Source organism: Diabrotica virgifera, chromosome 3 (genome assembly GCF_917563875.1).
Source record: "Diabrotica virgifera virgifera chromosome 3, PGI_DIABVI_V3a".
Classification (NCBI taxonomy): Eukaryota; Metazoa; Arthropoda; class Insecta; order Coleoptera; family Chrysomelidae; genus Diabrotica; species Diabrotica virgifera.
The window spans coordinates 185169529-185194104 of NC_065445.1; the positions used below are offsets into that span (position 1 = coordinate 185169529).

At 31.8% G+C, this 24576-nt stretch overlaps 1 protein-coding gene across 2 annotated transcripts in view; it reads right to left on the minus strand.

Moving 5' to 3' along the window:
* The window catches only part of LOC114328095 (proton-coupled amino acid transporter-like protein pathetic), a 148735-nt gene that overhangs the window by 7166 nt on the left and 116993 nt on the right, over positions 1-24576 (minus strand). For both annotated transcript variants that reach the window (XM_050645741.1, XM_028276859.2), the window contains 3 exons: positions 14948-15032; positions 10148-10427; positions 5192-5378 (listed from right to left, as the gene is read on the minus strand). In XM_050645741.1, coding sequence (XP_050501698.1) covers positions 5192-5378; positions 10148-10427; positions 14948-15032 — 552 coding nt within the window. The remainder of the gene's footprint in view (positions 1-5191; positions 5379-10147; positions 10428-14947; positions 15033-24576) is intronic.

Sequence of the window (24576 nt, forward strand, 5' to 3'; positions counted from 1 at the left end):
AACTTAAAAATTGTTAGAGATACCAAAAATCTCGAAAAACAAAAAAAAGTCAGCATTGCTTTTCTGAATATCATGTATTTTTTTGTTTTTCTGTTAGACAAAAATTTATTAAGATTTGGTGTTTCTAAATTTGCATACATTCGTGATCAGTGACTCGTTCAACCCCTTTTAACTACAGCCATTTCAATAATAAGGACTTTGAACCCATGAAACTTACAGATCATATAAACAATACATACAGGAGTCAAGAAACTTGTGAAGTCATAACGATTAAGTTCATTTAAGATACTAATTACGGGGTGATTTCTCGATTTTTTTACCAAAACAAAAAGGGACTAACTTTATTTTGAGCGTAACTTGTTTACTTTTGATGCTAGAAATTATCTTATAAAACAAAAATAAAGCTTTTTTTAAACACTTTAAACAAATTGTAATGAGTATTCCCCGAAATGTGCTTCATTTTTGGTTATTTCACGTTAAAGTATTCCATTTGGAATTTGACGAATATGAACCTATTTTTCATTAGCTATAACTCTGCTTCTACTAGGTACAGAGACGTGATATATACACCATTTTTTAAAATTTTTTACAGGCTATATTTTTGCTGCGAATGCTTTTTCGACAAAATACTTACTATTTAAGTTATTTGCGAAAAACCGCCTAAAAGCGTGTTTTTTTGTTGAAAAAATGAACATATTCACTTTCAAATAACTCGAAAAGTGAAAAACTCTATCGAACAAAAGTTACTTAAAATTAGTCAGTTTATCCATTTCCTGACTTACTGTGGACGAATATTTTTTCACCCCCAAAAGGGGGTGAAAACCACCCCCAGGGCAAAAGCACACATCGGCACAATATCACTTTTTTTTCTTTGACTTGTTAGCTATGTGTATGCCAAATTTCATGTCAATCCAAGCGGTTCTTTAAAATTTAGAGGTTTTGCAATATTTTACCGTTAAAGAACGGACTATTAGATACACAAAAAAATCAGAAAAATGCGGTAAGAAGCGAAATTAATGCACGTATTTCCCGTGGCAATTGTACATACTACGGTAAAAAAGATACATGACATCGAACCTATTAGACTCATTATTAGAATCAATATGACTCATTAATTAGATCTCTAGTAACCTAAGGATATATAGACAAGGCGAAAACGGCGGGTTCGTTGGGAAAAATATTCCCATGAGATTTTTTTGCATAATCACATTCGTGAGATATCCCAGAATAAGGTTCAAGAAGTCGCCCACGTGAAAAGTGGTCCAATTTTTTTTAACAATTTTTTTTTATCAAATTGCAAAAATCAATATTTTTGGCCCGGACATTTTTTTTTAGATTTTTTGGACCATTCTGGACAAAAGGTCTCTCATAATTTTTCTCTAAAGTTGATCTTTTTCGAGTTATAAGCAATTCAAAATTTAAAAAAACGGAAAATGGCGATTCTCAAGGCTTAATAACTCGGTTAAAAGTTATTATTATGAAAGTCAGAAAGTGACTAGATCAAAGTTTAATGCCCCCCCTACAAGATCCTGAAGAAATTTTTGTCATTTTTTATTACTAAGCTCTTATTTTTAAGTAATAATAATGAGCGCCATGCACGTGTTAGGCGGCCGTAAATGCTGAGTGCGAGAGAGATGCCATTCTGGTAGTCCAATTGTGCATCTTACTTGCACTCACATTTACAGCCGCGTCAATACGATCTAACCGCCCATTGTTATTAATTAAAAATAACAGGTTAGTAATAAATTTATAACACAGATTTCTTCAGGATCATGTAGCGGAGGCTTTAGATTTTGATTTAGTCACTTTCTAACTTTCATAATAATAATTTTTAACCGAGTTATTAAGACTTAAAAAGGGTCAATTTCGCGTTTTTCAAATTTTAAATTGCTTATAACTCGAAACAGATCAACTTAAAAGAAAAATTATTAGAGACCTTTTTTGTCCAGAATGGTCCACAAAACCTAAAAAAAATTTGTCCGGGCCAATAATATTGATTTTTTGCAATTTGATTAAAAAAAATTGTTAAAAAAAAATTGAACCACTTTTCGCGTGGGCGCGACTTTTTGAACCTTATTCTGGGATGTCTCACGAATGTGATTATGCAAAAAAATCTCATGGGAATATTTTTCCCAACGGACCCGCCGTTTTCGCCTTGTCTAATAAGACCTGGGTAATGACAATAAAGACGAAGAGCAAATCAAGATATTCGAGAGAAAGATCTTGAGAAAAGTACATAATATATGGCCTGGTGCAAATATACGGTACTTGGGAAATTAGAACTACGAGATCAATGAATTAGATAAAGAGTACTACATTGCAAGACTTGTAAAAAGAGAGAAGCTGTCATGGATGGGACATGTTAAGAGACAAGAAGATATTATATAAGCAACAAAGAAAAAGTTACAATGGAAGCTGGCAGAAAAACGAAAGAAAGGATGACCCAAAACGGCATAGTTGGATGACGTGAAGGCGACCCAAAAACTATGAACGTAAGGCAATGGAGAAAGACACAAGGGAGGAAGGAAATAGCCAGACAGGCAAAGAATCATTCAGGGGTATGATTCCGATGCAAAACCTCCCTATATATCTACGATTCTCTAGGAGGATCAGTCCAGGTCTAGAAGGTTCACTACATAAAAAAGCAATCCAACTAGTTAACAAACATTATTTTATAAGTAAATATTCAATTTATCCAGAGCACCTTAACAAAAAATTTCTCTTTAGCGCCAAAATATGACAAAGTAAAAAAATGGGTAAATATACTGTTTCTTAGAAGCTCCTTTCAGTGCGTCACAAATTTTTCGATTTCTTTCTAACGCATGCATTAAGTTGGAAGTGACAGAAAAAAACGTACGCCCGTGATTATACTCATTTATAATATTTATTATAGTTGTTGATAGATGGCGCTATAATAAAAAACATTATTTGTATTATCTATGCGACTATAATGTGTACAATTTATACGACTATACAAATCAAAGAACATACCTCTTTATAAATGCAATAAACACGATTGATTTGTTTTTATACCAAATTGCAAATAAAAGGGTTATATTGCAATAACCTATTTTGGCTGATTACGATTCTGACAACTGTCAGATTTAACTAGAATGTCATGTGCAATGATTCTGTACACTCTTAAGATCATATATGTATATGACGTCAAAATTAATGACACACTGAAAGACTGAGAAGAACTTTAGATTTTAGTCGTATAGATATGTACTAGGTAAATAAGTTTTCCGATTATAGCGCAATCTATCAACAACTAGAATAAATGTTATAAATGTGTGTAATCACAGACGAACCTGTTTTTGTTTCTGTCACTTGTGACGCACTGAAAAAAGCCTCTGAGAAGCACCATACATACTGTGACCAACTCCAATTCAGTCGAATTCGGGACAAGGCTGAAAAAATACCTGAAATCCGGGACTTTTCAATAAAAATCGGGCCATTCTTTTTAATATAGAACTTTAATATAATCATTTTATTTATTGTTGTTCTAAAGCTATTTTCTTGTGGCATTTTTGTAATAAACTATTCTAAATAGGATATAAGCCACAATTTAACTAAAAAAATTATTTTATTAACGTTTCTCCGCCCAAATCTGATGTTGTTGTAAAAATACAATGACTATATTTCAAATCAAAATCTAAATCGTATTCAATCGTTGTATTTTGACAACGACATCCGATTTGGACGTCGAAACGTTAATAAAATCATTTTTTTTAGTTAAATTGTGGCTTATTTCCCATTTAGAATAGTTGATTTTATTTATTATTTAACATTTTTATGTTGACAATGATATTTTTGATGGGATTTAGCCACAATTGGTTGTAATGATAATTACATTTTTGTTAGTTTTTGACATTTCGACTTCCAATTTGGAAATTGTTCTCAAAAAAGGAAAAATTAGAAAATCAACTGATCTCACAATAAAACACTGAAAACTTTTGTTTTCTATACTTCCACAAAATTTATTATTTACAACTATGTGACTACAGCTGTTTCGGCAGAGTGCCGAATCCATCAATTAAATCAACTGATTTTGGATTTCCATGTAAATATAACCTTAGGTTAATATAAAAATGTAATTATCAGTAGTAATTGCACAAGAGCTCTAATATTATCGAATTTTTCCCGAGTGACACTATGACAGTTTTAATTTCAGACCCGAAGGGGAGTGAAATTATGTCAAAGTGGCACGAGGGCAAAAATTCGATAATAATTTTAGAGATCGAGTGCAATTATTGCGAGTGCGATTATTTCATGAATAAAACTGTTCAAAACCAAAATTTTATTATAATTTATTTATGTAAGTACAAATTAGTACAATTAAACACATAGTTGTTATAAATATTTGACGGTTGAAAGTCATCACTTTTATAATTTTTAAAACATTAATTGTCATTAATGTCACTGAATGTATTTTTTCATAGCAACGAAGGGCATCTGACGTAATATACTTGACGACGGGAAATTATCAAAAATTATTAGTTTAATTTTTATTTCTGTAGCTTTCTATTGGTCAGAATCTCCTATGAATGAAATAATCAGTTTAATTTTTATTTCTGTAGCTTTCTACTGGTCAGAATCTCCTATGAATTAAATAATCATTACAACCAATGGTGGCTGAATTCATCAAAAATACAATTGTCAAACATGCCAAAAGAAAACTGCTTCAGAATATTTTTATGTTGATTACTTCTTACTATTGTAGCTTGTTTTTTACAATAATATTTGTCTTGCCATGAAATATAATACCACCATATAAAATATATGCATTTTGGATACGGTATTAGAATATTTCACTCTAGAAATTGTCGACTTTTTCGTCCAACCAATTCAATTTGATGTGGATTATTAGAAAGGTATATTAAAAATTTCAAAAAAAGAATTTTACCAAATATTGAAAATTCGGATGATCCGGAAGCCTTGTCCGGGACTCCGGGACACGACTTCGTAATTCAGGCCATGTCCCGGATTTTTCGGGCTAGTTGGTCACACTAACCATACAGGCAATCTATATTTTGACAAATATATTTAATTATTATACAGGACAATTCAACAAATCTAAAAGGAGAAAAGTTTGGAATTTCATGTGTACGGTTATTGTTGCGGGGTATAATAATATGGCCGGTATAATGTATAACGTATATTACAAATATGTATTTATAACGGTACTTACAATTCTTCGTTGGGCAAATTTTGCGTAATGGTAGCCGCCGTTTTGTCACCAAATGCATAATAACCAAAGCAACCCAAACTGGCAAAAAATGTAACAATAATTGCCATACCCATATTTAAAACACCAGGACATCCCAAAAACTGAGGAGTAATCATGGAATTTTCAACAGGCATAATAGTACCGATACCTAAAATAAATAAAAATTTATATTGGAATAAATTTAATCATTAGGCTGCAACTAATAGCGCAGTCACTGAAGGTGGATGTGACCTATTATCTCCGAATTAGGAGAACCTTGGTGAGTAATTACAGAAACAAAAATGACATGCTCCCAACTCGTACTTATACCCAGGGGTGGACGCCACCCATTCTCGAAGATGAAAATTATTCTATTAAAATAACCCCAGAAATCGATAGAGGGACAAATTTTAAGCAAAATTTGTTATATAAAGGTATTAAAATAAATAAATACTCTTTTCTTTCGCGGTTTTTCCTAAATAACTCAAAAACTATCAATTTTTCCAAAAAATTATTATTACCAAAATTAAAACTAATCAAAAATTAAATAAACTACCTACTTGAAAAACCTTTTAATGTTAATTCGGAGTGAGATACGTAATAGGAAACTTACACATTTTTTTTTATTACATAATAATGTTCAGTTTAGTTTAAAAATGAGATTTCCAAAATTTCACGATTCAAAAACTCATAATAACTTAGAAGTACAAATTTAAAGTCGTCTGTAATTTAAAATAGTTCAAACGACCCGTGACGTCACACAGTTGAACTTTATGCTTATATTTATATTTATGGTTATGTTTAGGTATATTCTTCTTCCTATCCTTTAGTCTATTTTACCTACTTTCGTATTTGGCCAGCTCATCCTCGCGGAATAAGGGAAAAATATTTATATTCTAATGACATTTACCCTATGTCATTGTAATACTATATACCAGTCTATTGAGATTGGAGTTTGATATAATTTTTGAAGGAAAGGAAAGAGGGTTTACTATGGAAAATAAAAGAAAACACTATATATGTTGTTTAGTGCCTTTTTTAAAAGTACAAGTTTTCTGGGTAATTAAAATAGTTCAAACGATCAAACGTATTTTCTACTGACGTTTATAATGTCTAATTTAAAATTATATACAATTTTGTTTATTTTGTTGCTGCAGAATGTAAACACACAACCATAAGACGCCAAAACGCGTTTTGGACTAGCTGCAATAATTTGAATTTAGAATCGTCTTTAGGGGCCAAACGGAACAAAAAAACCACTTTTTTTATATTCGATACATGTTTTAAATTATGTTCTACTGTGATTTATAACATTTTTTTCGAATTTAAAATTTTATGCAAGTTCCGTATTTACTCAAACCTAAGCTTAAATATTCTATACCTAAGCTATTCAAGCTTAAATAACGGGAAAACGATGCATTTTATAACATAATATACTTACTAAACACCTGCCAACGTGAGTAATGACCTCAAAAATTGTGACCAGTTTAAAATGCATATTTTTGAAAAAAAAATATTGTTTAAAAAATCAGAATTTTCAAATTTTCGTAAATCTCATTTTTTTGATAATAACTCCAAAAATACTCGATATATGTAAAAAAGTAAAAACTAATAAAAAACAAAATTTTAGTCTTTTTAGCAAAGATTTTACTTTTTTGAGTTATTTTTGTAGGATAATAACCACGGTAGCTACTAGGGCAGTCAATGAGGGTATGTGGCTCCGCATTCCATCCTACTATATCGATTTACGTGATATTTTCACAGTAAATAGGGAATAGCCCAAGAAACAAAGTCTACCCTATGCTGATGTGTGCTTTTATCTTGGGGGCGGTTCCCACCCCTTCTCGGGGGTGGAAAATTTTTTGCTTTAATAACTACGGAAGTTGCTAGAGAACCTAATACTAAGCAAAAACTGTTCTATAATTTTTTTTCGAAAACTCAATACTTTTTGAATTATTCCTGGTTGAAAATTGGCCATTTTCATTGAAGCATAACACCTTTTCAAACGGTTTTTTGCGAATACCTTAAAAACTATGCACATAACTAAAAAACCATATAAAATATTTTTGTAGCTCATAAAATAACAAAGAGATTCTTTCCTTTATGAATCTTCTAGTTATAACACAAAAAGAGATATGGTAAGTGAAAAAACTTGTTTTCTTGGTGCATGCTCAATTCAGTGTATTTAACTTGAAATAACAGAGAAACGGTCGATTTTAGGTGTATAATGTTACCAATAACATTTGTTGTGCTTGAAAAGACATTTAAAATAAGCAATATTAAATGTCGATTACATTCAAAGTATGCGAGGTAAACTGTAAATAACTTGATGACTAACGTATTTTAAGAAAAAAAAAATGAGAAGTATATTTAAACCCTCATTCACAAGAATTTAAATGCATCGTTTTCATTCTACAATACTATTTACTATAGTGTTTTTTTATGTTCATAAAATTGGGCGGGTTTAAAATGAATGGTTTTTGAGAAAAATAAGATCAAATTATTGAGCGCATTTTTAAATTTTCTTAAAAATCTTCCTATTTGTCCATGTAACTCGAAAATGATAAGAGATACCAAAAAAAAAAGATGCCATACAAAAATGTAGGTTTCTTCTAGATACACATTTTGATTGTATTTTTATAACAGTATCTCTTATCATTTTCAAGTTACATGGAGAAAAAGGAAGATTTTTAAGAAAATTTAAAAATGCGCTCTATAATTTGATCTTATTTTTTTTTCAAAAACCATTAATTTTAAACCCGCTCAACTTTTTGAACATAAAAATAACACTGTAGTAAAATGTATTATAGCAGGAAAACGATGCAGTTAAATTCTTGTTGATGAGGGGTTAAATATACTTCTCAATTTTTTTCTTAAAATTCGTTAGTCATCAATTTTTTGCAGCTTATCTCGCTTAGTTTGAATGTAATCGACATTTAATATTGCTTATTTGAAAGGACTTTTCAAGCACAATAAAAGGTATTGGTAGCATTATACCCCTAAAATCGACCGTTTCTCTGTTATTTCAAGTTAAATACACTGATTTGAGCATGCACCAAAAAAACAAACTCTTTTTACCTACCATATCTCTTTTTGTGCTATAACTAGAATATTGAAGAAGGAAAGAATCTCTTTGTTTGTTTATGAGCTACAAAAATGTTTTATATAATTTTTTTAGTTAGATGCATTGTTTTTAAGGTATTCGCAAAAAACCGTTTGAAAAGGTGTTTGTTATATTTCAATGAAAATGGCCAAATTTCAACCACGAAAAACTCAAAAAGTATTGAGTTTTCGAAGTTTTTGCTTAGAATTAGAAGTTGCTCTAGCAACTTCCGTAGTTGTTTAACCAAAAAATTTTCCACCCCCGAGAAGGGGTGGGAACCGCCCCCAAGACAAAAGCACACATCGGCATAGGGTAGACTTTGAATAAGGAGATATTTTCAAGCTATTCCTAAAATTTCATTAAAATCCATGCAGTAGGATAGAATTCGGAGGTAATAACCTGTTCTTGCTCTCATTGACTGCCCTATACGTTTAAAGCCTAAATTTTACTCTAAGAACCATATCACCGGGACACTTTAACCGTTTATATTAAAAAAAGATGGGATATAAAAGAATAAATTTAATACGATTTTATACTCCTTGAAAATGTCTTTCAAATGGTTTCTGGACAAACCTGATATAACAATTAACTGAATTCTAACAAAAAGCAATAACTTTTTTTTTTAATTTTTGGAACATTTTTGAAAAATTTTTGGAGCATAGTTTTTGATGCTATCATGATGTAAGATTTGAGTACTCGCTGAAAATATACATTTAATTGAATATGCATTCAATTAGCCAAAACTCACTTTGAATCAATACTAAACGATTTTTCAAGCAGGTAAGGAATTTACTCGGTTTTTAGCTTCAATTTTGGCAATAATACCTTTTTTTTTGTAAAAACTTATACTTTTTAAGTTATTTATGAAAAACCGCTTTAAATCATGCATTTTTTCACGAAAATTAAAATCTTTGATCTTTAATAATTCAAAAGGTGTTGATTTGTTTCAATAACTTGATATAACACACGGTGCTTAGAATTTATCCCCCTATCATTTTATGGGGTTATTTTTAGTAAAATAATCTCCACCCCAGAGAAGGGGTGGCATCTACCTCCAGGGTAAAAGCGCAAGTTGGCACCATGTCACTTTTCTTTTTTGAAGTAGTCTCTAACTACGAAAATCCATGGAGGGTTAACGAAATTGGACGGAATGGAACGTTTCATCGCCGCCGGTTCATCGCTGCCTTTTCGACGCGCCGATTCATCGCCAGTCCATTTCATCGCCGTCCATTTCATCGCCATCCGTTTCATCGCCAGTTAGTCAGTTGATATTTATTATGGAAGATGACACGACACGACGTTAAATTCAATTCAAAACTTATGACAATTAAAAAGATAAAAAATATTATATTAATTTACTGTTCTATTTCTACTTCCCCTAAATTTGATATTAAATATGTAGTACTAAATATGTAATGTTAAATGGCCTTTGTAGAAATATATATTATGTTCAAATTTATGTAGTGTTAGGTTAAATTAGGTTAGATTGTTAGATCATTTCCTAGAATTCCCAATTAATATTAAAAACAAATGTAACTGCCGAAAATTGGTAAGAAATAAATCAGTTTTTAATGTCAGTCAGTTGATCAGCGATTAACTGACTGGCAATGAATTGGCCGGCGACGAATCGGCCGGAGATGAAATGGCCGGCGATGAATCAGCCGGCGATGAATCGGCCGGCGATGAATCGACCGGCGATGAATTGGAGGCATCGAAAGGGCGGCGATGAAACGTCCTAGACAAAAATTGGAGGTGAAAACCTTCAGTGACTGCACTATAATTAGATTACAATTATTTATTAAAATATTTATGTTAATTCTATAAGTATAACTTACCTTCCATGGCAAATATAACAGTGCTGAAGAACGAAGGCAATCCAGACCAGGAGGTTACTAAATTCCTTTCTTTCATTTCCACTTTAGGAATTTCCATGAAAGTATAATACAAAGTAATTGCAAATGCGACAAACATGGTGATGTTAGCAATAAAAGAAAATGGCACCAGATGCTTCAATTCTCTTACTTGGCAGAAGAGAATTAGAGGTCCAAGAATCATAAGTTTAAAGTAAAGACTCCAAACGTCTTCACCAGCTGGTTCGTAGTATACTTTTACTAGCTAAAAAAAGAAAGTATTAATTAGATCAAAATGAAAAATAAAAAAAAAGAACTTGACAATACTAATTTACTAATAATTAATATATAATTGCATATTGCATAACAAATTTGAAACAATTCTGTAACAAATAAGTATTATTCTGGTATCTACAAACAAATAAATAAGTTGATAATTATTTAAGGCAAGCTAAATACAAGGGTGAACGAAACATTCAAGAGAAAAAACATATTACCTACTATATTTTTAATGTGACTAAACTATAATTTTATTTAAAACGTGTATAGTTGACATTTACATAGAGAACAAGCTGGATTTAGATCGGAATATAGCACTAACGACTACTTACTAGTAATAAAGAACCTGATAGGGAAGTCAGCAGAATACAACAAACCAATGTCTATTATATTCGTGGACTACGAGAAAGCATTCGATACTATAAGCCACCAGTAATTTTAAAAGCATTGACAGAATTCCGATGAGACCATCGCTGTACTAACCACCTATATCTACCAAAATACCACAGTTAGCGTAAGACTATCTGAATAAGAAACAAATAAATTTTGTATTCAACGAGGAGTACGGCAAGCAGACTCCGTCTCTCCAATGCTATTTAAGGACGCTTAATATTGGAGGAGATATGCCTCAAAAGAGGAAAACCTTTGACCAGGGGATGTTACCTGTACTCACTTATGGAGCAGAAACATTAAAACTCACAGAAAAGGTAGTAAACAAGATTTACGCAACTCAGAGGGATATAGAGCACCAGATGTTCGGTGTCTCTCTGAGAGCCCGAATTCCAAACAAAGAAAGCGTCATAGAATAAAAGGAGCACACGCTTTTGAAAGAATCGCTTCGTTAAACTGAAATTGGAGAGGACATGTCGCCAAATTAGTAGACAACCGATGGACAAAACGTATTGTCTAGTGGAGGCTACACCATGAAGAACTACGGAGAAAAATATGCTCACCAACCAGATGGACCGACGATATGAGGCGTGTTATCAGTAACTGGATGCAAGCCGCACAAGACAGAGATATATGGAAAGGGCTGAGGGAGACCTATGTCCAGCAGTGGACGCATACAGACTGATGATGATAGTTTATAATAAATGAAGAAGAAAATATAGTAATATCACAATAAAATAGTTTCAGAACCTAGTTACTAATAAAATGATCGTTACAACTTGTTGATATAAACCAGCAATATAATGACAGGTACGAAGAGAGCAACCAGTAAAAGAAAAAAATACTATCAGTACATCACTAGAAGTTAGAATTATTAGATCTAGGAAACAGAAAAACTTATTCCAAATAAATAAATTTCAAAAACATAATATGTTTACATACGTATACGTAATATGTATATTATACAGTCCGTACAATATAGATACCGCTGCACGTCATCCGCGTCATAGCACGTGACGTCACATGATACCAACATGAAATACTTAAAGTCGTAGGTGTGTTCCTTTTTAGAATCGTTTAGCTGAATACAATGGAATAGTCTAAGAGCTAGTGAACCCTCCGACTAACGGTCGTCCTGTAAGGCTAAAAATTTTTCTAGTGATAATTCATAGCACACCAAGGTTAAAAACCATGACCTGGCAGGCCTCAGCGGTGCACGTGTATCTACCAGGTGAATCGAAAAGTGCAAATTTAGGGGGTAAAATAAACTTTCTCCTGTAAGGTTTAAATTTAAGTATATGTTTGAATAATACATTTAGAATAAATGTGTACAATGACAGGCGATTCTGAAGAGCATAAGACCTTGCCAGGCGAGGGGAAAGATTATGGGTTTTTCCTAAAATTATTCTTTTTGCATCGAACAAATTTTTTTTAGATTTTCTGAATCATTTCAAACAGAAAACGTTTTTTGTAATTTTTCTCTTAAGTTAATAGTTTTTGTTATATGAGCGATTGAAAATTTTGAAAATTGAGAAATCGGCCATTTTTAACCCTAAATCGGACATTTATCTAAAAATCTCAATGTTGCCAAGGTACGTAGATATTCTTTAAACATTGATTGATGAAATCCCGAAGAGTTTTTTGCAGTAAAATATCGAAAACCCCTTTGTTTTTTTAATTGCTAATCAAGCGTGTGCGACACTGTAGTGAGGACGTTTGAGTTTGCATAAATTCATTATCTCGAGAATGGGCCAATTTCAAGAGAAATCCCCAGACAGGTCGATTTTTATTTTTGAATTAGGACTTTTTGGCCTATATATAATACTAGTGACGTCATCCATCTGGGAGTGATGACGTAATCGATGATTTTTTTAAATAAGAGTAGGGGTTGTGTGATAGCTCATTTGAAAGGTTATTTAATTCTCTATTCAGCAAAATATGAAGATTAACATAATTATTTATACAGAGTGTACAAAAAAAAATTTTCTTCTATTTGTCAAATTTAATCAAAGTTAATTTAATAAAAAAAAATTTTTGTACACCTTGTATAAATAATTATGTTAATTTTTATATTAGTAAATAGAAAATTCAATAACCTTTCAAATGAGCTATCACACAACCCCTACTCTCATTTAAAAAAATCATCGATTACGTCATCACCCTCAGATGGATGACGTCACTAGTATTATATATATATATATATATATGCCAAAAAGTCCTAATTTAAAAATAAAAATCGACCTGTCTGAGGATTTCTCTTGAAATTTGTCCATTCTCGAGATAATGAATTTATGCAAACTCAAACGTCCTCACTTTACTACAGTGTCGCACCTGCTTGATTAGCAATTAAAAAAACAAAGGGGTTTTCGATATTTTATTGCAAAAAACTCTTCGGGATTTCATCAATCAATGTTTATAGAATATCTACGTATCTTGGCAACATTGAAATTTTTAGATAAATGTCCGATTTAGGGTTAAAAATGGCCGATTTCGCAATTTTCAAAATTTTCAATCGCTTATATAACAAAAACTATTAACTTGAGAGAAAAATCACTAAAGACGTTTTCTGTTTGGAATGATTCAAAAAATCTAAAAAAAATTTGTTCGATGCAAAAAGAATAATTTTAGGAAAAACCCCTAATCTTTCCCCTCGCCTGGCAAGGTCTTATGCTCTTCAGAATCGCCTGTCATTGTACAAATTTCTTCTGAATGACTTACTCAAACACATACTTAAATTTAAACGTTACATGAGAAAGTTTATTTTACACCTTAAATTTGCACTTTTCGATTCACCTGGTAGATACACGTGCACCACTGAGGCCTGCCAGGTCATGGTTTTTAACCTTGGTGTGCTATGAATTATCACTAGAAAAATTTCTAACCTTACAGGACGACCGTTAGTCGGAGGGTTCACTAGCTCTTAGACTAGAATTACAGCCACTAGACATATTTTATTATATTATGCGTGTAGAATTAATATTAGAAGGTTTCTATGTATTTTAAAGAAATATACCGTAACTTTTTTCATTTAATTTGTATTAAGTGGATAAAGCACATTTGTTCGGATTACACTCTAACTGCGATCCAACAAAGGTGACATTTTGGCATAAATTAGGCATTCCAATGAAACGTCAAACATGGCCGGGTGTGGGCAAAATCTAACCTTACATCGACATTAATTTGTAAAGAAAATCCTGTTCGGTTGTTTTTTTATGTTAATTGTGTAGGGAAATCTGCGAAATTGTGATAACAAATTAAATATGAAGTGGTTTATCGCCTACAGAACTGAATTATCCCATATTAGTTACCAGTATGTGTCAATATTTTATGGGATAATTCAGTTATGTAGGCGATAAACTAGTTTATATTTATTTGCTACCACAATTTCGGTGCACAACTAACAATAAAAAACAAAACCAAACAGGATATTATTTACAAAAACTGACGTAAACCCTATATTATTAAATTTTTGCCCACTGCCGGCCATATTATATCACGTGATTTGGAATGGTCAATTGGTAACATTTATTTGACAGTTGCGGTATTGACATTTCAGATTTGTTTTTATTCATTATTATAAGTACCTATTTATTTTATTATATTTATTGTTTTTATGTTACGCATACAGATTGATTATGATAGTTTATAATAAATGAAGAAGAAAATATAGTAATGCCACAATAAAATAGTTTCAGAACCTAGTTACTAATAGAATTATCGTTACAACTTGTTGATATAAACCAGCAATATAATGACAGGTACGAAGAGAGCAACCAGTAAAAGAAAAAAATACTATCAGTACATCACTAGAAGTTAGAATTATTAGATCTAGGAAACAGAAAAACTTATTCCAAATAAATAAATTACTTTAACGTAATTATTTACTTAATTCTTGTTTTCTATTTCTAATGTTTTTATTTATTTACATTGAATAGTAATTTGTTTTGTTGTAGAATCCACTTCGCAATAATAATGTGATATATTTGATTTAAAATGAATTCAAGAATTTTTTGGAGTTGGTCAACAATCTCAACTTAGATCTCTGACGTAAATGATGACTTGCAACAGTATATGTATTGTATGGACTGTATAAAGTTTGTATTTAAAATCACCTACCTTTTGAAGAGATTCTGATATAAATACGATATACACCGCTGTTCCTGCAGCATAAGTTGAGGCGAGAGCAATATCCGAAAAATTCCTGAAAATAGCACAAAACATTAATTACAAAACCAGTTCGTTTTGAGAACAAATTATTTTCTGTTTATTTTTGATTAATCGTTCATCTCAACTACAATGCCACTTGAGTACTAAAAATATATAATACCGCAGAGCAATATAAGACAATACTGTTTCTAATTTATTATACATGAATAATGAAGGGTGTCATATATATGTACAATATATTTCTAAATAAAATACTAAATACTACAATTTTTGAAAATTTAGGAAATGGAATATTTTTATTCTGAAATGTTTTTTTATTTTTCCGCAGGTTAATTTTTGATCCCCGTTCTGCGAATATTTCATAATCTTTTTGAATCAATATTAAATTAAAATTTCAAAACGAACACTTCACTGGGGATATGTACATTATATCACGGATTTGATTGAAGGAGAATTCAAAGAAAATGTATATAAAACGAAAATCTTAGACGGCTTAACAAAACACAACTGGTCAATCTAATAAAGAGACGAAAGCTGGAATACTTCTGACAGATTATGAGATACCCTCAAAATATGAACTCTTTTACATCTGATAATTCAGGGATGGATCCAAGGAAAACGTGGTCCTGGTGGAAGAAGAACGGCAGGGTCTGGCATTATATACAATATACCATCAACCAAACTTAAAAAGTACCTTACAATCTAATATTTACAAATACACACACCCGTACTTACTTATATGGAATCACCATGTATTTCAAGGTAATATTTATTTCTTTTGAAAAAACTTGTTATTGTTGCGAATAATAAAAGTTTTTATTGAAAATAAACAAATATGTAAGACAATCGGATAGTACAGCTCGGTACGGTATAGGTTATTAATTTGCTCGAGTTGCAAATTGAACGAAAATAAACAAACTAACTTTTGCGTCCAAAAACGAAAATATGCCTGATGTGGGGTTAGAGAACTTACAACGAGGAAAGATTATTGGTCTTGTGGAGAAAGCTCTACATAGCTGTAGAGCTAGGAGTAATACAGGGCGTTCTGTGCAAAACCTATGCTAGGTAACAGGAACTAGGAAAGCTCAAAAATAAAGCAAGGGAAAGTCGACAAAAGTAATAACGGCTCTCCAAGATTGTTTAATTGTCCAATCAGCTGGAAGACATCCAACCATTTCTCATCTGCAGACTAAAGGCATCTTTTGGAAGCTAGAGGTGTAACTTTTTCAGTTGAAACGATAAGAAGAAGAGTTCGTACCAAGAAGTATACAGCAGGAGACAATTATGGGTTCCCGAGTTAACCAAACAGCATAAGATTCATCGCCTAAATTGGTGTCTTCACGACCAAAACTGGAACATTGGGAATTGACAAAATGTGCTTTGTTTTCAAAAAAAGTCAGGGTTTGTGTAAAATCAGATCACCCATGAAATCGTGTACTTAGAGGTCGAGGAAGACAAGCAAGAATGAAAACTGTCAGATCTGTTCACAAATATACAAGGGGAAGTATAATTTTCTGGAGAGGATTTGTGATCCGTAAAAAAGCTCCTTTAATTTTCATCCAATCAACTTTAACTACTCACAGGTATGTTGATTACCTGTAGACAGGCTCTGGAGAGGTGCAACAGGAGAAAATTTAATTTTATTGCATAATAATGGACCTCTACATACCATTAGAGTGACTACAGACATCATTGAAGCAGAAGGTATCCCTTGTTTGAAGTGGCCTGCTTGCTCACCCCAGTTTAATCCTATAGACTATTTGTGGGATATGGTTAAAAGGAAAATTAGAGCTCGCTGGGATAATCCACAAAACACCGCACGGCTAGTACAAGCTGCTCTTAAAGGATGGAGCAACCTACCACAACAAATTGTTGATAATTTGATTAGGAGCGTGGCCACGCAAACTGAAGCTTGCATAAGGACTAGAGGTGATAACATTGACTACCACAAAATACAAAAAAAAATAAGAACAATTTAAACATTATTCGTTATACATTGAAATTTTGTACGATATTGACTTTAAAACAACTACTTTCAATTTGTCTGTAAAATACTTTATTGTTTTATTTAATTGTTATATATTTGTTATTAAATTGCTTTAAAATAAATATTGTTTGACTTCTTTTGTTTGTTTTTTTTAAATTCGCACGAAATAGTAAGAAATATTATCAGATGATTCCATATAAGTTTGGGTGTGTGTATGTATTGAATTCATATTTTTTGAAGGATATTATTTGAAACAAGACGACATTATTTATTATTCTGATTTGAAATCTGAAACTCGTGCAACTGTACCACAGCGAGATGTATTGGGATCAAATCTACATAAATGGTTGGGATAGGGTATGGATAATCTTCGAACCGAAAATGATATTCATAAAACTTTTCATGCAGTACAATGATACGAAACGCAACTGACGACACATTGCTTGTTACTACAGCACTTCGGGTTTCACCGAATACCCGTAACTTCTTTAATTTAAATAAGACACACCGTATATTTTTATGGATTTTAAATTAATATTATTATTATTAATTCATAGATACCAAGTTAAGTAGAAAAAAATTGTTAAAACGGGACATAAATCACGTTATAGTTAAAGAATAGATGAATAAAAATTTCCCAGACTGCGTCACGGGGTCTGTTATCTATCTATCTACTTAAAAAACGACTTTAGGTTTTTATTCTCATTAGACTATTAAATAAATTACTAGGGGTATTACACCTTCTGCGGGTAGGTTGTATGGAAGAATTATCAAAGAAAATGTGGAAGAACAGATTGTAACTTCAGAAGAACAGAGTGATTTTTCGTCTCGGATGCTCATGTACTGATAATGATATTTTCTATAAAATAGCTAATACACTCACTGGCACAAAAAACGGGCACCCAAAAAATGGGTAATTTTTAATGTCTTGTATTTCCTAAACCTGATGTCCGATTTAAGTAATTTATTTAATATGTTATAGTCTTATTCTTTATCAATAGCGCTGTATTAATATTGTTGCTAAATAGGTACACTGTCATTGTATACAGGGTATACAAATCAAACTGTGTTTTTTCTCAAATTTTGGAGCACCCTGTGGAATGTTCTAGCTTTTACAAAATACTAAGATTAAAACCCAACAATAGCCTCAGGTTTTCTTAACATTCTGTTTTTTGATTTATTTGCTTATGTTGGATAATAAAAAAGTTAGGCACTTTAACAACTATCCCTATTTTTCGTCAATACAGCGTGTTTTTAAATAAGTACGGCAAACTTTAAGAGTAATTCTGCATGATAAAATAATGACAGTTTGCTTTATAAACGTATGCCCGCAAATGCTTCGTTTCCGAAATAGGGGGTGTTGAAATTGTTCTTACAAACTGACGATTTATTTATTGCTCTAAAATGGTTTGTGCTATGCAAATGAAATTTAGTATATTTTAAGAGAAAGTTATTGCGCATTTTTTGGCATACAATTAAGAATTTTATATTCACCATTGGCGTGCATAAGGGATATATCTGAAATGTTTATACCCGTATGCACGCCAATGGTGAATATAAAATTCTTAGTTGTATGCCAAAAATGCGTAATAACTACCTCTTAAAATCTACCAAACTTCATTTGCATATCATAAACCATTTTAGAGCAATAAATAAATCGTCAGTTTGTAAGAACAATTTCAACACCCCCTATCTCGGAAACGAAGCATTTGCGGGCATACGTTTATAAAGCAAACTGTCATTATTTTATCATGCAGAATTACCCCTTAAAGTTTGCCGTACTTATTTTAAAAACACCCTGTATTGACGAAAAACAGGGGTAGTTGTTAAAGTGCCTAACTTTTTTATTATCCAACATGAGCGAATGCATCAAATAACAGAATGTTAAGAAAACCTGAGGCTATAGTTGGGTTTTAATTTCAGTATTTTATAAAAGCTAGAACATTCCACAGGGTGTTCCAAAGTTTGAGAAAAAAACACAGTTTGATTCGTACACCCTGTATACAATGACAATGTACCTGTCTAGCAACAGTATTATTACATCGATATTGTTAAATAATAAGGCTATAACATATTAAAAAACTACTTAAATCGGATGTCAGGTTTAGGAAATACAAGTCATTAAAAATAGCCCATTTTTTAGGGTGCCCTCTTTTTGTGCCGGTGAGTGTAGAAAAAACAATAGAGTTCAACGCTGAATTGCACGTTGTCTTCGTGGACGTCCGAAAGTCACGGAGTATACCTATAACACCTACATAAATGCAATCAAATTCCCTTTACGACAACACGGAATGTAGAATTAAAGTCGGACAAAACTACTAAGAACCATTTAACTTAGATAAACGAATTCGACAAGGATGCTGCCTGTTACCGACATTGTTTAAACTCTATATAGAAGAAACACCAACACATTGGAACAAGAAATGTGGAGAGATGAAAGTAAAATTGACGGGAATGGGGATGACGATGCATGGGTAACGTGCTTTGATGGTCAGTTCCTTGTGTTGCACGTCTGGTTGGACATGAATATTCGAATCAATTTTGGAATTTAACTAAACCTACCTCAAGATATAGTACTTAAAATTGTCTTCAGTTAGTTAGCAGTTCAGATTCAGATCTAACATATTTTGTGAATGGTTATACAGTGTGTCTGCGTAATTTGGAACCATATGGGAAACTTTTTTAATATCAATTTTACGAAAAAAAGTCATTCTTTATAAAGTGCTCTGCATAGTTTAAAACCTCAGACGCAGTCATCAGATATCAAATTTTATCAACAGTATACGAGGTAGGCCAAAAAATATGAATTTCGCTCAAGAGTAAAGTGCCTTTATATTTCACAATATCAAAAATTGTTATTGAGAAAACTTGTTTGTAATTAAAAATTATGTTATAATCTGCATTTAAACTCTTCTAATTAAATTTTTTTTGAAAATGTTTCTCAAATCACGGACACCCAACCCCTTAATTATTCTAGCTCCGTTAATATTAATTTTACAAAATAAAGTTATTCTTTATAAAAAGTTCTATATAGTTACAGTGACCATATCTTTTTAAAGAAAAAAAAGTACAAAAACAAAAATATATTAAAAACGCAAAATGTATCTTGTTATTGGACAAATCTAACTTTTTGGCATTAAAAATAAATAAACTATGTAGCTAAACATAAAAAATTATATCAACTAAACTAAACATAACACATTACATTAACTTTTAAAAAGTTACAAAACCTGTAATTAAGAGTTTTTAGATGAGGGACCTGGAATAGCCTCATCTTCTTCCGGTTTTTTGCATCATTCATATTTTTCTGAACTTAAGATTAATTTAAGAAGGTCCGGCTTCGACTGAAGTAAATGAAACATTTCATACAAATCTCATCAAAATTTGCGTACACCAGCATCGCTGCCTTGAGAGTGGATATGGACATTTGTGACTTTTCCGACGTCCAATAATAATTATTTATTACAGAAAATAAACGCTTGATAGCCGCACTAGTACCCGGAAGACAAAAAATAAATTCGCATAATATTTGTAATATAAGTTTTTCAGTTTGAATTGATCTACACACTTAAAAACTTTAAGCCATCGATCCTGACTATTTTTTTCTTCTCTGTTCCACTCAGCAATTTTTTCACTTGTAGCCACGTCTTTCAAAATTCCCAGTTCGTCAAAGAGTTGATCTTCGTTTAACATGGTTGCCTTGATATACAATTTAAAAGCTTCGAGGGAATAACAAACATCGTTCCATGTTATTTCACTTCTTATGCGGGCTCCACACTCTCGCCGAAGTCGATCGAGGTTCAACAAGTACGAGAGTGTAGACGGCCACCTTGTGTAACTTTGCCTCACTTCGTTCTACTTCCATTCTCTGTCGGTCTGGTCAAAGGGATCTTTGTCGGTATCGCACTTCCTCGCGAAGTAGAACGAGTGTGTAGTGACGGTACTTCGGACTTCGGTCAACTTTGGCGAAGTAACTTCGCCGAGAGTGTGGAGCCCGCTTTAGATCTATGCTTTTGAATAGTTTAAATTCATGAAAATTTGTACTCCAGTTTTCTAGGTAGGTTACACATTTTGTGTAAAAATGTTTCACTTGTGCAGTGAAGTTTTGTGTACGACCACCGTACCATAAGCCTGGTGTCTCACACACTTAAAATGTTTTTAAAGATCATTCATAAACGCATTTACCAAACACTTGATATGGATATTTAAGAAACCCACTTTGGATTTACACTACTAATCCAGAGATGCTTGGATGTGAACCAGGATATGTACGTCTGTTTCATAGATTACAACAAGGCTTTCGATAAAGTCCGACACAAAGAGCTAATGGACGTCCTCAAAGCAAAACAATTACAATACAATGACCTTTGAATTATAACAAATCTATATTAAAAACAGCAGGCACACATACGCATTAACGAACACACATCAGAAGAGTTCGAAATTAAAAGAGGAGTGCGACAGGAGGGTGTGTATTGTCACTACTACTATTAAATGCATACTCTGAAGAAATTATGAAAAAAGTTTTTGAGGGAGAAACAGCAGGAATAAAGGTACCTAAATGTAACGCCAATTAACAACATTATATATGCTGACGACACTATCATAATAGCGGACAACCTCCAAGACCTCCAAAAGCTAATGAACAAGAGAGTTGAGTATGGAGAACAATATGGATTATCAGTAAACATCAAGAAAACTAAATTTATGAGGATATCAAAAACCCAAAATAATGATAAAAGCCTGACAATTAAAGGTAAAACTTTAGAACAAGTTGAAAACTACAACTATCTTGGCACAATAATTAATCACTCCAAAGAAATCAAAGTTCGAATAGAGCAGGCAAGAACCAACTTCAATAAAATGAGAAAGGTAGTTTGTGCAAGAGAACTGAAATAATTAAGATTTGAGAGTTAGGCTGCCAAGGTGTTATATTTTCTCGACTCTGCTTTACGGGATAGAAGCATGGTCAATTAACGCGAAAACTACTAAAAAGGTGGAAGCATTTGAACTGTGGGTGAAGGTACCTGAAGATAGCATGGACCGAGCCTGTAACAAACAACGAAGTCATGAGAAGAGTCAACAAAAGAATGGAAATATTGGAAACCATCAAGACACAAAAGCTGCAATACCTGGAACAGTATACAAAGAAATTTGTTTAAAAGTAGTAAAACATAAAAATATTCCTTTTTTAGAAAAAATAAGTACATTCGCGTGTCCTTAGAAAGGTTTTAAAGTACATTAGGACAATATTTAAAAATAAGTACTGTCCTACTTAAATAAGTACATATGGTCACCGTATATATAGTATAACAACCCAGATAGAGATACTAAATTGTGTCAATTTTATACGAGGTATTTCTAAAAATATGAATTTCGCTGAAGAGTAAAGGACCTTTATTTTTCACAATATTGAAATTTGTTATAATAAAAAGTTGATCAGAATTAAAAACAATGTTTCAATATGCAATTGGATCCTTGTAGTTGAAATATTGTTGCTAGAACTATAAAGGTATTTTACTCTTGAGCAAATTCATATTTTTTGACATACCTCGTATAAAATTGAAAAAAATTGATATGATTGCATCGTAGTTTTTTGACTATTCGGACATTTTTATAAAGAATAACTTCTTTTTCGCAAAATTAATAATAAGGGTGTTATCTTCAATAAAATTGATGTTGGGTATCCGTAATTTGAGGAAATTAAAAAAAAAATTTTTCAATTAAAAGATTTTAAATGCATATTATAACATAATTTTTAATTACAGACAACTTCTAACAATTTTCGATACTGTGAAATATAAAGGCACTTTACTCTTGAGCGAAATTTATATTTTTGCACATACCATTTTACGTTCTAGACTCTAGACTATCCAGAGCACTTTATGAAGAATAACTTTTTTCATAAAATTGATATTAAAAAAGTTTCCCATATAGTTCCAAGTTACGCAGACACACTGTATAAGAAGACATAAATTAATTGACGAAACTTGACAGATTATCGATTTTTTACAATCAATGACAACTAATAATTCTAATCAGTTCAAAATCACGGTATACAATAGGGATCAGATTATGATTTTCCCTGAACTGATAAAATAATCTAATAGGATGTAACACTTGTATAAATTTAATAATCTGTTTTTTTGCTTATCGTTATAATCCAGTAGAAAAAAATACCAACTACCAACAGAAAATGTACAGATAATAAAACAATAATTAATATTTATCTTAGTACGGATTATATCTGTTTGCGTTATGTTTTAATATACATATAATTAGTCCAGAAAGCCACTGCGCATCCGCTAGGGAAAATATTCTAATTCGGATTTTTTGCACAATCTTACTTAAAAAGGACTGCTTTTAACAAATTTGCATGTTGCCAGGACCAAAAGGTGGTCAAAAATTTTTTAAACGTTTTTTTTTGTTTTTTCCTAAAATTATTTTTTTTGCAAGGAAAAAAGTTATTTTAGGTTTTTTGGATCATTCCAAACAGAAAAGGTCTTTAGTGACTTTTCTCTAAATTTGATAGTTTTTGACATATAAGCGATTAAAAATTGAAAAATTGCTAAATCGGCCATTTTTAACCCTCAAAAACTATGTGAAAAACTGAAAATTTGAATGTTGCCAAGGTAGGTAGATATTCTTTAAACATCGATTGATGAAATCCCGAAGAGTTTTTTGCAATACAATATTTAGAACTCCTTTGTTTTTTAATTGCTAATCAAGCGTGCGCGACACTATTTTCCACCGACAGGATGGTGCAAATGAAAGGAATAAATTCGTTATTTCGTAAACCTGCGACTTTAAGGAAAAATCCCGAAACAGGTCTATTTTTATTTTTAAGGTATGATATTGTGGCATATATGGTATACTAGTGACGTCATCCATCTGGACGTGATGGCGTAATCGATGATTTTTTTAAATGAGAATAGGGGTCGTGTGCTAGCTCATTTGAAAGGTTCTTCAATTCTCTATTCAGTAATATAATCATTTACATAATTATTTATACAGGGTGTCCAAAAAATTTTTATTAAATTAAATTATTTGACAAAAAAGAAGTAGAAGGACACCCTGTATAAATAATTATGTAAATAATTACATTACTGAATAGAGAATTGAAGAACCTTTCAAATGAGCTACCACACGACCCCTATTCTCATTTAAAAAAATCATCGATTACGTCATCACGCCCAGATGGATGACGTCACTAGTATACCATATATGCCACAATATCATAACTTAAAAATAAAAATCGACCTGTTTCGGGATTTTTCCTTAAAGTCGCCGGTTTACGAAATAACGAATTTATTCCTTTCATTTGCACCATACTGTCGGTGGAAAATAGTGTCGCGCACGCTTGATTAGCAATTAAAAAACAAAGGAGTTCTGAATATGGTATTGCAAAAAACTCTTCGGGATTTCATCAATCGATGTATAAGGAATATCTACCTACCTTGGGAACATTCAAATTTTCAGTTTTTCACATAGTTTTTGAGGGCTAAAAATGGCCGATTTCGCAATTTTTCAATTTTTAATCGCTTATATGTCAAAAACTATCAATTTTAGAAAAAATCACTAAAGACCTTTT